We start from the raw sequence: 16,246 nt of genomic DNA, 5'->3' as shown, positions 1-16,246 counted from the left end.
ATTACTGTGTCAGCTGTGAAGAGATTTTCATGAAAAGTATTATATCAATGCAAGGTCTTAGCTTTATGATGGAATATAATGTGGGAAAATGTTAAGTTGTTCTCTTTGGCAGGAGACTAAAACAGCAGAGGATTCCATAAAGGGAAGCAACTGAAAAATTGAGGTGTAGAGAGATTTGTATGTTCTAATGTGTGATTCACAAAATGTCAGGTACAGTACAATTCAAGAAGGCTATTGAGATGCTTTCCTTTTGTTATGAAAGGAATTGAAATTATCTCAGGAACAATATAAATTCATAGGGGGCTCAAGAGATTTACTAGACTGACATCTGGAATGAGTGAGTTGTCTGATGAGAATAGGTTGGACAGGCTATGCTTGTTTCCACTGGAATTTAGAAGAGTGAGGCTGACTTGATTGAAGTGTCTAATATTCTGAATGGGTCTTGATAGCGCAGAAGTGGATAGGAAGTTTCTTTTGAATCGGTTGATAATTAGGAAGCATTGTTTTAAACTTGGGTGTCGTCCTTTTAGGACTGAGATGGGACTTCTTTTCTCTAAAGATGGTATGGTCTTCGAAATCTGTGCCACAAAAGGCAATGGAAATAGGGCCATTAAATGTTTTTAAGGTAGGGGTAGATGGATTCTAGTTAGGTAGGGAAATCAATGGTTATTAAAGGCAGATGGGAATGTATAATTCAAAATACAAACAGATAAGTCAAGATCTAACTAAAAGGTGAAGCAAGCTCGAAGGCTCAAATAATTTTATTTCATCTATTTTGCATGTTTGTATGCTATCGAAGCGTTTTTAAATTGAAATTTTACCTGCTGATAACATTAGTTCCTCTGTTAGAAGGTTGAGTTCAAATCCTCCTTCATAAGTTTGACCAGAATCTTAAGTGGTAATGTAACAATACTGAGGGAATGCTGCACTGTTTAAGTGGTCATCTGTCAAGTGACATAGTTGAGACTTCTATCTTCCTTTCCCGGTGGACATGCCACTATTTCATAGATATTCTCTCCAGTGTCGTGAACAATATTTTTTTCATGAACCAACATCATTTAAACAGATTCTGATTTTTGCAATATTTCTATTTGTAGCATTCTGTTGTGTGCAAATCGACTGCTGCATTTCCTACACTTTAGCAGTTTGAAAACTGCATTTTGAAATATACTTCACTGGGAAACCTTGGAATGCTTTGAGGTTGCAAAAACTATGATACAAATTAAAATTCTTCTTTGTGTTTTTACAAGAATTGAAGCAGTTTCATCACTTGTGTAAATCATGCGATGACATTGATTATTTAATCATAACTTTTGATCCCTGTGAGTTTTAGTGTTTAATGTTTTGTTAAATGCAACAGATTCTCTGTGGTGGAATTTGCTAATAGACTACTATTTTGCTCAGTGTTTAATTTTTGCTTTAATCTGTTTTTACAGTATATTGTCAGAACTTTGCTCCCAACTTCAAAGAAAGTGAGATGAATGTGATTGCTGCTGACATGTGCACTAATGCTCGACGGGTTCGCAAGCGTTGGCTTCCCAAGATCAAATCCATGCTGCCTGATGGAATGGAAGTATATCGCACTGTTATCGGAGATGCAAGTGGTGGAAGCAGCTTGGACCCGGAGCTCTATGGAACTGGGTCAACATTTGAGCAAAGTAGTCAAGCTGAGAAGAGGAATGATTCTGGGACTGTACTCGGAGAAAGAGCAAACCCTGTAAGCATAGACGTAGAGTCCCCCAAATCTGAGCAGTCATGTGAACAGAATGAAATGATGGAGTCAGTAATAAGAGAAGCTGCTGGCACTAATGTTTTGCCCCCAGACACACCCAACACAGTCCACACTTTTGACCAAGAGGACACTTCCTCTAATAATAGATCTGAAACACCCATGCGGAAACTGGATGGAACATATGCAGGGACCTTGTGAAGATTTCCACTGTGGTCAGAAGGAAACGCATCTTGTTATTTGAAATGGCTTGCATGCATACTAACCCTCTCAACATTTGGCAGTGTTATTAAGCCACTGACCTGTACCCGTTGCCTGAAGACATAACTTTTATCCCACCTGTATACGGTATGCCGTGAAGAAATGAAGACGCCTTTATAACACTGAAACAGATCTTCCCAGTTCAACTTTGTCTTAACCAAAAGACAACAGAATTTGCAGTCTCTCTGCCCTTTGAAAGGCCCAAACAAGGAGCAACTGCGGTAATTTGAAAGTTGCCTTTCAAGCTGGTAAATGGTATCCAGATCATTTGAGCACTGTTGGTCCATTAACAGACTCCTAAAATGGAACTGACTTACACATAGCAAAACACACTAACTGGGTGAAAAATAAGATTGGAAAGTGTATAGTTCTTAGAGGGGAAAAAAAAAGTTCTCATCGTTATCAGTCTGGACATCAACACTCTTCTCATATCGCCAAGGCCAAGTAAACTGCTCCAGTGTGTGATCGCTTATCTAGCTAGAATTTGGTATTTAGCATAATATGACATTTTTTTCCAGACATATAAATATATATACGAACTGATGTCATAAATGATTATGACACAAGCATTTGTTATTCAGCTGGTAAGAAGTCATGGAAGTATTCTGCTCATGTTTACTGGGAATGTTTTGGGCATTTTACAGGTCAGAGGGCAGCAATTTCAGGAAAGCAGCTTGGACTTTAAACCTCCCTGGGTTTGATGAAGTAAGAAGTGTTTAATGTGGTGGGCGGGGGGGGGGAAGAAAGGTCCAATCAGAATCTTAAATTGAGTGAAGAATGCGTGACCAAGGGTGTTTGCATGCTGTGACTAGACTGATCATGCTTAAGATGTAGATTATCATAAAATATTTCATAGATTGTAAACACGCAAAACCATGTGCCTTAGATATTTGATTTATTCCCTGTTTGGAAAGAAAAATCCCATCCTATTTGAGCTGATTATTTTTGTGAATGTGTAAAAGAGTACCCATAGTATTTAAGTGACTTAACAGTATTTATGTATAATACAGATTTGTTCACTAGTATGTGAATTTTCCAAATAGTTCCTACTTTGTTTGAGCAGCACTGGTATAAAAACAGTGCTGTTAATAAGACTGTTAGCTAAATGCACTTTGCAGAAAATATTTTTGTTTTTCTTCTGACCAAACTGATCATTCCCTTGACCGATCTAAGTCATTTTTAAATAGAAGTCTAAAGTGCCATTCGACAGCTTGGCCATGTAACCTTTGCAACTTGAACATTTTGAGATACACTGTAACGATGCACTTTATCGTACATGCTAGAAGGTTATCAAAACATTTTGGTCAATTGTGCGTCCTCTAATATAGTTAATATTTTCCTACTTTTTATTTTTGAAGAGGAGTTGCCAAGTTGATTAAACAGTAACTAGACTTCTATCTGCATTACTAAAATAGGAACACTTCCTTAGAGTGAATAACAACAGTGATATCATTGTCTGAAATGCGCCTTCAGAATGCTGACTCTTATGCCATTGGTAAATTGTCCTATGGTTATCCTATCTCTTTCCAATTCATGTGATGCTTACTGAATAAAATGATAGAATGTATAAATTTATTTTCTCCCCTATCACTTTGTGTAGTAGATTCATTACCTTTTCCGACATGAAGTCAGTATTGTTTCCTTTATATAAAAAAAACTGCCCATTATAACAAGACTAATTTGTGTTTTTATGACCAATTGTCAACTTCATGGAGTTTCCTGGAGAATTTCTGTCTGCAGGTTCTAATGCATTGACTTGTGCTGTTGTCCCAAACCTACCTCATTAACTATCCATCCCGCCTCATGCCTGATGCTGGCTCCACCACTTGTTGCAGCAGAACTTGGTACTGTCCAGATATCCTGAAATAGACTGGCATCCACGGTGCCATCTTACAATCCTGGCCAAACACCCAGTCAAGTATTGGCACAATGGAGCTATCCTTGCCCAGCTGCAAACCTATGCTGTTTATGACATCCGGCTGATACTTGCACATACAACTCTACTTTGTTGACTCGGGCCACACAACTTGCTTGTTCTTAGCAACATCCCATCTTACTGCCCTGTCAAAGTCACTGCTACTGTGTCCCCAAAAGCCCACTGAAATTAGCATCTCTTCATTGTCCAGTATTGGACCATTACATTGACAGCATCATTCAAACAGTGCCAAAGTTTATCTTGCATTTGCAATCAACAGAATCAAACGGGAAAAAAAAACAGGCAGCATTTTACCCCCAAAATACAAATGAATTGCTTCCATATTGACCAACAACTATTTTAGTCAATGATTATTAGATTCACTTAGCCCTTGACTCCTAGAACCGGAGTCTCAGTCAAATCCTATCTGGCTTATAGAGCTTGGTGCAGCTGACCTCTGTCATGCATGAGGTGAGCTTCCACCTTCTCGATGTCCTTATTCTCCTTTTAAAAAAAACAGCTTCCATTTCCCAGCTCCTCAGCATTAATCACATGTCTAGATTTCTTCCTCTAAATTTGCATAGTGCAGCATGCTGGGATGATGCAGCATGCCCCCCCCCGGCCAACTTAAAGCTTGTCCCAGCAGCGGAAATGTGTTATCAGCAGCCCTGGCCACCATGTCCCTCATTGAAGCATGGGTGGGATTTTAACTGTGCTCTGCATCATTGGAGGTGTTCCACTGAGGTGGTGTTAGTCATGCTTGAATGGGTAACCCAAAAATCAGGCTTGTAAGTTATCTGGACTATCAAACACAGCAAGAACATGAAACTATTACAGTCATGGCTGCTCCCAGGGTATTGGGTGCACTTCAAGAACAGGTAATGGTGATTACTGATCACTTGACGGTTAATGGAATAGAACCCCTTCCTATTGATGAAATCCACCATGTTGTGAAATGGCCCTTTCAGTGCAATATGTGTGTAGTCAATGGTGTCTGCACATGGGGTAGGTCAACTGTGTTGCCAGCTCCTGCCTGTGCTTTAGTACTGATATTGTTATGGCGGCAAGAAAATGAACCAGACCAATCTTGCATAATTGTCTTGTTCACGTACAAATGTATCCAGAAATGATCAATGGAGCAAATATAAACCGGACTCCTGTGGCTTTTTGGAAGAAACCAGTCGCGTAGAAGTTCACTGCAGTTGTCATTCTTCACAGCTACCAAGAGAGGACAGTTCCCACCACAACCCACTCCTTCACGTTTCAGGTCCTGTTCCAGTAGGTAACACAATTCAGTCAGTATCCTGGGATGCGCGCAGTCTATGTTGACGCTGTAACTCACTCATTCCAAGGAAATGGCTTTGAGGATGAAAGATACCAGCCCTCTTGTGTTCCCAGTGCATCTTACAGGGTCCTGCAGCTGAGACATCTTCCTGTGATGAAGGCTCATCACCCTCTGCTGTGGCTTGCTGTTGCTCATGGGATGGATGTTGCACCAATCTGTCTTTGGCCGTCGTAGCAAGATAGCCATTGTGACAAGCATACCATCTGTGGCTGAGTTCATCAGTTGCTGGCACTGATCTGCGTTATCAACGTAAGGAACAAATTAGGTTCTTAGCTCTGACAAGAGTTAATGCTGGCATACCCTGCAAATGATGGCTGCCTGCATTTCTCCAAACAAAGGACCAACACAGTGCATGGATGAGGAGGGCCATATTTCAAGTTGTCACGGCTCTTTGAGATAGATGTTTGCTTGGTAGAGGAACTCCATTGGCTGAGTGACAAATACATAGCAATATAATTGGGAGACCTCTGACCTCTGAATACTTCCTATTGCAGCCCCCATCAACTATGGAAGTTATGTCATGTCATGATACTCAGTGCAGGTTGTGAGGGATTCAATTAACTGCCACACAGCTCCCTTAAGTTGCACAAGAATTGTTGGTTTTCATTGTCCCATGTCAGCCTCTAAGTCAGTTGCAATTTCCTTCATTGGGCCTTGAAGAGGCACAGACATTTCAGTGATATGGTGGGCATTGCTTGTGACCAGAGTTTGCAACATATGTGCAATCCATGCAAATCACATGCACAGTGATATGATTGTAAATGATATGAAGCTGCAATGTGCAAGAGCATAATTGATACGATTATCCCTTCAGTGGCCTTCCACCAAGCTCTAGTGAAGTCTGCCCTCTGCCTATCAAGTTGACACAGGCTCTGCCCAGCCTAGGCATTGTCTTTAGCATCTTCCAGTTGCAGGTCATTTCTGCTAATTGGGAAGTGATGGCAGCAAAGTCACCTCATGATGTATGCCCTCACTACCGGGTTCAGCCTGGTCATTAGGTACCTCCCACTTTTGAACTTCCATGTTCTGTTTTATCTTGCTGTTTTTAATCTTGTCAGTCTACATCCAGTGATTCTGACATCTCCACCCATACGTGTGAACACACACCCTGTCCCCTTGTCCCCTCTTCAATTCATGCCTCTCGTCCAGCCTGAGAGCTTGGTGCTTTTCCTTGCTTTGCTGGTCTTTGCTGGTGCACCCCACAGTGCAACTTTAAAATGGAGAAATGTACTGTAAATCTGGGTGTAACAGGCATTGGATATCTCTAGGTGAGATGTGAGCAGCTATTGCCCATTGAGCAAACCCTGAAATGCTGGTGTCAGGTATCCAAACTGGTTAGATGGAGGAGCAACCAGCGAGCTGGTCACCAGCTGCCCTCTTAAACTTATCCAGAATCCTAGCCATTTAGTTTCCTCATGGCAGGTTGTATGGTGGTGAGCTGTTTATTAAGGACATAGTTAAAGATGGTGAAGCAAGCTCTGTTCCCCATTAATAGGCATCTTAACATTTACCTAGTGAGAATCTTGTCTCGTCACTCAGAACTTTCTTGGAAAATACAACGAGTTGTTCTTGGCTTAAGAAAGACCTTGCTGAATTTGTTATTCTTCCAGATTGTGGACAGGGGTTTGGGGCTTGGGGCTTGTGTCTTAATAGGCACCGATTTTAAAAATTCGGCTCTAGGTTTTTTCATCCGCCTTCTATTGTTTCAGAAGTTACTGCAGCCTTGCGTTCACTTCTCTTCCCCAGTGTGTTCAGTCTGGGAGCTGAGGAAACAGGAATGCATTGACAATTTCTTGTCATGTTGCTAGTTCAATTGTGTTGTCCAGTACTTTGGTTCTCCTTTGATTTTGAAGCAATTTGATGTTCATCTTGTGAATCACCGCAGCAGAATTTTGTCTGACTACCAAAAATATTTCGATTTGACGATTGTGATATGGATGTGTACTAAGAGCACTGTTTATAAGCCTTAAAATATTTTGCTGAAAAGTCTGTGAATGAATACAGATGTCTTCCTTCATTATAATTGATACTGACCTTCCATCCAAACTAAGTAATTTAGATTGGATAAACCAGAGGGAACTGTGTACATTAACTGCACTCAATTTCTGGGCTGAGGATGTTCGGCTTTTACCTAATTGAATTTCTTTACTGACTAGCATGTTTTCAACTCTATTTTTATGTTTCTATTTGTTGATCTCTTCTTTCTCCCCACCAACCCCCAAAAAAGCAATTCAGTAATGACAATAACAAAATGATAGCACATTCCTTCCGTTCTATACTGATACCCCTCTTGCAGTCCTATTTAAGTGTTCCAGTAATGTCTCTTTTGGTTTCCATGCATTCTCTTCAGCATTCTGCAGGCCAGTGCACATCACTATCCCAGCATAGCAAGGCATGTTTCAGACAGTGGCATTGCTGACCAGATGAGGGCAGCCTGGTCCCTCTGAAACCACCATATTGTCAGAAGTTGCAATTTGTTGGGAATTGAATATTGAAGAAATGAAGCAAAATATGGTTATACTCCCTTCAAAGTTGCCACAAGTACAGAAACTGAATTTTAAACAAAAATGTGATGTTTTAGTGCTTGGTATTTGCAAACCATGACATCCAATGCAATGGTAAAGGGATAACTTTCAATTGCAGGAGCAAGTCATTTGCATTTAAATATCTCCAATGCAAGTTCCAGTAACTACAAATTAAAATTATTTCTTAATAAGCTCTGTGTTAACCATGGGAGCACGAGGCTGACTAGCACCTTACCTTAAACACTGTAAAATGTTAATTGGCTAGCCATAGGATCAACTGATTTTCATATTTGTAGACACTAATTTGTTAAAAGATTGTTAATCTTTTTGCTTCAAAAGGATTTTAGTTTTATTTTGAGGAATTTCACTACAGAAAAATGCAGTGATAACAAAAGTATTGACCCCAATCGGAGTTCTGGAAAAGACAAACTGCTGTAGAAGAGACTTGTTTTTAGTTCGTTGTGGCTGCCTTTGTGCTGAGATTATTTTGGCGCTCTCATTGCCCCTTTCAGGCTTAATTATCCTAGAATCCATTTGAGAAACATTCAGTTAAGTTGTGAACTAACCTCTTGACAAGATTACTTTATGAAAATACCTCCTGGTCAAGGCAAGCAGACCTATGTTTTGTTGAATCGTTAGTATATGGCCTGATTGAGATGTTAAAAAGATGGCAGTCCATGCCACCCAAAATAACAAATTTACCGCGTGCCCAAAAAACTGTAACAAACTTTGAAGGCAAGCAGTGCTTCTGTGTTGAGTGCAGTCAGTTGACACATAATCAGTATATATAATCATTTCAAAATGTTAAAAACACAACTAGAAGAATTTGGCAAACTTGAATGATAAGTTGTGGTTAAATATTAAATTACAGTTTCTGATTTTTAAATATTCCAGGCTATTGTTCTGGAGTAGTTTTGTAATGTCAACCTTCACATAAGCATTTATAGGAACGGTATCAATATACTGATTATGAAAAGCAACCATTTGAACTGTGGTAGCTGCAGTTGTAAACTTAGCATCCTTTACTTTTGACAAGCGGGTTTTAAAAGGCTCTTGAATCCTTAAACTTTGAGAAGAACTTAAATAATTATTTGTCAAAATGCTCTTCAGTCAAGTGTAGTGTGAGAGCGAATTGCACTAGTTAAAGATTACAGTAATCAGGGACAAATGTAAAATGATGAGCTTCAAAGCTTTAAAAAATTCCTGAATGAAAGGATTGAGCAGAAGAAGCTAAAATGAACATTTTGACAATTCCTGCAGACTTTAGAGGATATCAGGGGTTGGAAAATGGGGTGTGAATTGTCTGAGTTATTGAAGCATCTAATGGTCAGATAACCAGACCATTGAGCATATGTTGTCAAGGTATGTTCACAAGTTATAACAGAACTGCAGGTTTTAATATGTGTAAGATCCCCAACCTGTCCCCCTATTTTCTGATTTCTAAGTCAAATTTACAACTGGTGATTCTGTGGTTGTGACAAATTTTCCCGTGTGCAAAGAGTTCCTTTTTTTGCGTGCAGTTGTGAGACATGTTATGTTCTTGTCTAATGATTTTAATCACTTACCAGATCCCTCCTTTGTCTGAAGAGGTGCCAATCTGTGCACATTATTTATAGGCTTCTCTTTTGCTCAGCATCAAGATGAATGCCATATACTCCCATGTTTAATCAAGTACATTTCTTATTTTGAAATCACAAAATTAAGATAACTAATTGTTAATGAAGTCCCCTGTATACATGTTAGATATTAATTTTAAAACCATTGTGTTCTAAAAACTTCTATGTATACCAGCAATTCTGGATAATGCTAACCAGTAAAATCTGGAGTCTGTTGCCTCCCTGCATTCTTCATTTTCCAACTGGCGGTAGTTATGTTCTTACTGGCAGGTAAGAATAGTTGCCAACATTGCGAATGCAAACTTGTGATTAGTGATTGACTCAACTTTAAGGAACTCTAAAGATGGTGAAGTCTGTTTTTACAAGAATTTGTAATTATCTTTTTCCCTCTCTTAAATCTGTAACCTGGCCTGCTGATTTTCATTCACTGGTTTTGACCTTGTTCCTCACTGTTGGAATCCCTACTGTGGATGCTTGCAGGCAGCAGTCTTTGCATTTTGCTCTCAAACATTAATCACTAATGTGTGAAACGTTCTTCTCTCGAACATTTTTTTTGTGCGGTGATTATTTTAACATTTTATTATTTTAAAAATGCAGCGTAGAAATGCTTTTGAATTCTAGAATGAGAATCTCAAATGTTATTGATTTGCAAATTTTGTCAGTACTGTAGACGTAAGAAAATAATTGGTGTTCCCTGTCTGTAGTGGCGGAATGAAGGGGTTTGTTAAAACTGTTCCAAGAGTTGTACCATCTTGGTATGGAAGCTTGAAATTATAACCCTGAATCTGCTTGAGACCCTGTTCTCAAATGAACAGGGGAATTCGCAAGAGAGGAACAAAGTGAAGAAATCTCTCTAGACCTGCTGAATAAACAGGACCTGGTATGGTTAGCACAAGAAATGTTGTGAAATGCAATTACAGTTTAAGATTTTGTAATGTTTGGTTGGTTTGCTGTTGAATCACTTTATTCTTGTAAATTTATTTTATTTCTTCCTCTTCTTCCTGATCATCCAGGCAGTTTATTCCTGCCAAAGTGCAATTCTTTTCCATGTTTGTAACAATTATGTATCTTCCCATGCAGCGCTTCTTTCAATATGAGACTGAACATCGAATGCTGGTCAATGTAGGTATAAAGGCCTCAATCCAGTCCTTGATCCTACCTATAGTATAGCCATTTGTGCCATTGCCTTGTTGGACAATGCATTGCAGAAGGCATTCTGGCTGATTTATTTATCTCTCTGCCTGTTGACGTCCACAGCCTGAAGCCAGGACCACTAACGTTAACTAAACTTTTATTCCTGAGGTCCTAACTTGGTTTAGACCAAGCATCCAGCCTTCCTCACCTATATGATCTCCCAGGGTGAGCAATGGGAGAAAGAGCATTATGTAAAATAAATATTTTCAGAAAGCAAGTAATGTTCTGTCTCTTTAAAAAAAAAAATCTTGAGAGCTGAATTACCTCACAATGCTTGAAGATTCACAAAAGATTGTTAAAGGCAAAACTGACCATTTGCAATCTTGTCATTATTTGGTTTAAGGCAAAGTTGAAGTCTTTAAATGCAAAGACTTCTGTCAAATGTCCCCATATGCAATCAGAACATTTTATTATAAGTCCATAAGTTCTAATTCCTGTGTTTTAGTCCATCTCCGTAATCTAACAGTGTTTAATTGGAAAAGCATCAACAATTAATTAACTTGTTTTTTTCATGTAATTACAAACTACTCTACAGGTCCATAGTAATGAATCTATAGGAAAGCATATTCATTACACCAGCAAAAACAAAATTAATTTTTTTCAGAAATCAATTAAAAGTGTACTTCTCTGAATGTCTTGCACAGACTTGCTTTTAGAGCATTTGTATGTGTTCTTTGCATGTTCTTGCTGCCCCCTCCTCTACCAAACTCACTGAGCAATACCACAGAAAATTAATCTAACACTTTGCACCCAACTTTTGTATTCCAAAGTTACTCGTCACCTTTGATACTCTGTGCCAGGCAGGGATGCCATCTTTTGGATAAGATGTTAAACCAAAGTCCTTTCTGTTTTGTGGCAGCTAGAGTTCAAAAGTACTTGGCTGTAAAGCATTTTGGGACATCGTGCAACCATGAAAAGCACTGTTTAATTGCAAGTAAGTCGGCTCTGTACAAGGAAAGTCATTCCATTTTGATAGAAATTTGTCTGTCGAGTACTCAAAGCACTAATGCTCATTCTTTTCCTTTTGTTCTCCCTTGCCTTTTTCACGTCTGTAAAGCAGAGCAACCAAACACAAAATCACACTTTAACTGTGATACCACTGCAGAAACCATTCTGCACCAAAATAAACGTAAGACCTCGAACTTGTCTTAACAAATTTTTCAAGATTTGAAAGAATGTTTTGTGTTCCTGAACCCTTCTGTCAGGCTACAGATGGAAAGGGCAGTCAGTATGCAAAAATGAGAATTTGTTGAGATTAACCTGACCTTCTGCAGGTTCATAAAAAATGTGAGTTTTTATTTTTAAATGACGCTGTAAAATGTCTATGAGCCATTTCAACACATTTGCACCTTTGAGTTCTATGAAAGATTGTATTGGTAGAGCTGCCTTACTGAAAATGGCACTGTTGGGACTGTTACCTCCAGCAAGATGACTGTTAAATTCTGGGACTGTTTCTAGACTTGGCCAAGATATAATGTGTTCAATAAAAGTAACACACTTGTACTGTTTAATGTCTGCTGTCGTGCTTTTAGTTTGTTCAGTGTTTTTTCCGATGTGTGCAACTTTCTATTACTGGATTTCTTATTACTGCACCCAAGAAACTTGACACAGTCCAGGAAGACTGGCCTCTTGATTGGCACCCCATGCAGCACCTTAAGCTTTGACTCACTCTATCACTGGCCCATTATGAGTGCAGTGTGTACCAGTGACAAGATGCACAGCAGCGACTGGAAGGTTTCTGTGATAACCTTGTGATTTCTCAACCTCTGGCATAGGGCACCAGATGCTTGGCTGCATTGCCACCTGTAAACTTCCTTCTGATCATGCATCCCACCTTGAGAAGAGCATGTTGGCCTTGGAGGGAGTACAGCACAATGTGACAGGAATATTACCTGGACTTGAGAGGTTGTTATAAGGAGAAAGTATGGTACTTTTGCCTGTTTTCTCAACAGTTTAGAAGGTTCAGGGGTGATCTGATTGAAGATTTCAAAGATATTAACAGGAAAAGACAGGTTACATAAAGATAAACTGTTTCTACTAGTTAATGATCTAGAACTAAGTGGCATAGTCTGAGAATATTGACCAGACCATTCCATTTTGCACCTGCCTCTTCCTGATGAAGGGCTTTTGCCCGAAACGTCAATTTTCCTGCTCCTCAGATGCTGCCTGACCTGCTGTGCTTTTCCAGCACCACTCTACTCTAGACTCTGGTTTCCAGCATCTGCAGTTGTTGTTTTTACCATTCAGGAGAAATGTTAGGAAGCACTTCTACTTACGCTGATAGATCTTTGGAACTTCATTCCACAAATGGCAGAGGATGCTTTTTCAGTTAATTTTAAATCTGAGATTTTTTTTATTGAAGCAAAGCTATAAAGGGATTTGGACGAAAGGCGGGCATGTGGAATTAAGCCACAGGTCAACCATAAGACTGAGGGTCTGAACGACCTCCTGTTTGTACACCCCCATGTATCACTCTGACCTTAGGAAGAAATGGTAATACATTTCCATCACTAGATCAAACATTTGGAGTTCCTTCCCTTTATAGCCTGTGATCTGCAGTGGTCGAAGAAACTGGCACGCAGCATCATCCTTCAGAAGGATGATATGTAATGGACAATAAATGCTGGGTTTGTTGCTTTTGAAAGATGTTTTTCAGACCCAAGGTCACAGGTTTGATGTGCTGGGGTAACATTTTTGAGAGAGATTGACATATGTCTGGTTGGAGCCTAAGGAAGTTAATGGATCATTAGTAATTACTGGTAGGTAATAATTGCAATTTGGTTGCTGTTCCTAACCTGATCTTCAATAACCTGAATAAATAACTTAAACACAAATGGTTTATGCATTTAATTGCAGACACCCATCTTTGTTAATATTTGTACATTTCCAATTGAATAGAGTCATTAACAGTTGCAGAATTTAACTTTGGGTTTCAATTTTTGGCTGTTGATGCCTTAAAAACTAGATTTATCCCTTTCAGACAAAGGTAGGGATCAGAGGGTAGGTATTGACGGGCATTTCTCAGACTGGAAACAATTTGAAAGTGGTATTCCTCAGGGGTCAGTGTTGGAACCTTTGCTTTTTCCTCTATGCGTAAATGATTTGGAGGTGGATGCTGAGGGTAAAATGTTCAAATTTGCAGATGATATTAAGCTAGGGAGAATTGTGAGGAAGCTGAGTGACTTCAGTGTTATTGATAAATTGGCCAAATGGGTAAACATCTGGGAGATGAAATTCAATGCAGAGAAATAAGAGATAATGCATTTATGGTAGAAGAAACATGGCGAAACAATACAGGCTCAATAATACAATTTTGAGAGGAGTACCAAGCACAGGGGGATCTCGAAAGTTCAAGTGTATAATTCTCAAAGTGACCAGGAAATTGCAACAATTATTAAGAAAGCTTGCTCATAGGATTCTTGGGTTTATAAATAGAGGCATAAAATGTAAAAGCAAGAGAGTAATGCAACACCCCTCCAAATCATTGGTCAGACTATATTAGGAGTGTTGTGTTCAGTTCTGGGCACCTTATTAAAGGAAGGATGGTAATGTGCCAGGACAGAGTTCAAAGGTTATTTACCAGAATGATACTGGGAATGAAGGATTTTAGACATAAGGAAAAATTATAAATGGTGCTTATTCTCCTTTGAGAGAAGGTTAAGGTGATCTTTCTAAGGTGTTCAAAATTATGAATAATTTTTGATAGTGAAAGAAAGATATCCTGTTTCCACTAGTTGGTATGTCACTCGGGGGTCACCATTTCAAGATTGTCAGCATGAGACCTAGGGGTGGGATGACAAAAATTTCTTTATTCAGAGTTGTTATGATTTGAAATGTGCTGCCTGGGAGAGTGGTGGAGGTGAATTTCATAGGTTTCAAAAGAATTCTGGATATTGATTTTAAAGTAATTGAGGGCAACGGAGGTTGGGCTAATTGGGTAACTCTTGGGAGCCAGTACAGACGACAATGGACTGAATGGCTTTCACTTTCCTGTAAAATTCTATGATTCTGTATTCAATGTTATAACCGCTGTGTAGCTAAACATTTCATGACGCTACCAGTGGATTGGCTAACCATTGTTACTGAGGCATAAAAGCAGATGAATGACAATAATGAACTAGAATGTAACATTCGATTTCTTTCATGACCTCAGAACAATCATAGAGGTCTACAACACACAAAAAAAGACCTTCAGCCAATCGACTCCACACCAGTCAAAAACACCTAATGATTCTAATACAATTTTCCAGCACCTTGGACCCAAAGCCTTGAATGCCTTGGCATCACAAATGCACATTGAAATATGGAGCCATACAGCATGGACCTATACCTCTCATGATTTTATAGCCTGAAAGTTGACTTCTCAAATCCTCTAGGTCCCAGCAACATCCTGGTTCTCTACCATGCAGCTTGACCTGCTGAGTTTCTCCAGTACTCCCTGTTTTTATTTCAGATCTCCAGCATTAGCAGTATCTTGCTTTTATCGGAAATATACTAAAATGCTGTTAGGGTTTCTGCCCCTATCATTCTTGTAGGCATGTTCTTTTCCCCTCTTGTGTTTGGAAACAAACCGTATTATAATTGATGAGAATTTCTGTCCGTTGTGTAAAAATGCTGAGGCCCGTTACAATATTCCTACCACCTTCCCAACCAATAGGAGATTTTCCTTTCTGGCCTGGTTTGTTTACTGGATAAATGGGAAAAGCTTTAAAGGAAAAGGAGTACTGGAAATAGGTCAGTAAGTCTGTAATAAAAGATTGCTTTATATGGAACTTCAGTCCTTCTCAAATGTTGATGCATCAATCACTTTCAAAAGCTAACTGACCTGTTGTGGATCTCCTAGCATATTCTATTTCTGCTTTGAGTTTTTGAAAAAAATCCTGCTTCCAGTGATTTGACTGAGGTGTACAACTGCACAATATAGAAATAACTTCCAAAGAAGTTTGATGTTGATTCAAAATTGGTCATAACTGATGCTTACTCGGACAATAACACTTTGTGTTTATGTAGTTTTTTTTAAACAATGTTAATAAGCCATATTTAACACTCAGCCATGTGTAGAAATATTAAGACAAGTGACAGAACACTCGTTATGAAGAGGGTCTGAAGGGCCCTCTTAATGGCAGGGCAAGATGGGGAGAGAGTTTGTTTGCTTGACCCTAGGCAGCTAACGACCAATGGTGTAGGGGCATCCAGTAGGCCAGATTTGGAGAAATGCAATGATCTTGGTGGGTTGTAAGGTGGAAAGAAGTTTCAGCAAGGGAGGTGAGAGTTCATGGAGAGATTTGGAAATTAGGATGATAACTTTGAAATAGATGCGCTCAGACAGGGCGTCAGTCTGGGTCAGCAAACGTGACAAATGACTGAAATTTGGTGCTAATTAAGATACCAACAGCAGACCTGGAATAAGAAAGAGTCTATGTACACTGGGAATGTTTTCTTTTCTAAATATGAAGGTCACCACTAGTTTTTCATGGGGCTTAGTTTGGTAAGTATTGGATTTTAAAAAAAAACGTATATGTGTATTTAAATATACAAGAGGTTAATTGTTCCTGAGACTAGATGACAAATTTTAATAGGATATTCAGCTAATGTGTACAGCAGAGATGAGCTTTGTCCTGTCCTTGCCTGATAGCTTCAAATCAGAATGGAGATTCCTGA

At 39.1% G+C, this 16,246-nt stretch overlaps 1 protein-coding gene across 9 annotated transcripts in view; it reads left to right on the top strand.

The window, feature by feature from the left end:
- The window catches only part of LOC140469377 (nucleus accumbens-associated protein 2-like), a 112,662-nt gene extending 100,566 nt beyond the window's left edge, over window positions 1–12,096 (top strand). For all 9 annotated transcript variants that reach the window (XM_072565831.1, XM_072565830.1, XM_072565829.1 and 6 more), the window contains one exon: window positions 1,437–12,096. In XM_072565831.1, the coding sequence (XP_072421932.1) occupies window positions 1,437–1,930 (494 nt within the window). In that variant the 3' untranslated portion in view covers window positions 1,931–12,096. The remainder of the gene's footprint in view (window positions 1–1,436) is intronic.
- The last annotated feature ends 4,150 nt before the right edge of the window (window positions 12,097–16,246 follow it).

This window comes from Chiloscyllium punctatum, chromosome 49 (genome assembly GCF_047496795.1).
Source record: "Chiloscyllium punctatum isolate Juve2018m chromosome 49, sChiPun1.3, whole genome shotgun sequence".
Lineage (NCBI taxonomy): Eukaryota > Metazoa > Chordata > Chondrichthyes > Orectolobiformes > Hemiscylliidae > Chiloscyllium > Chiloscyllium punctatum.
This window is presented reverse-complemented; position numbering and strand designations above follow the sequence as displayed.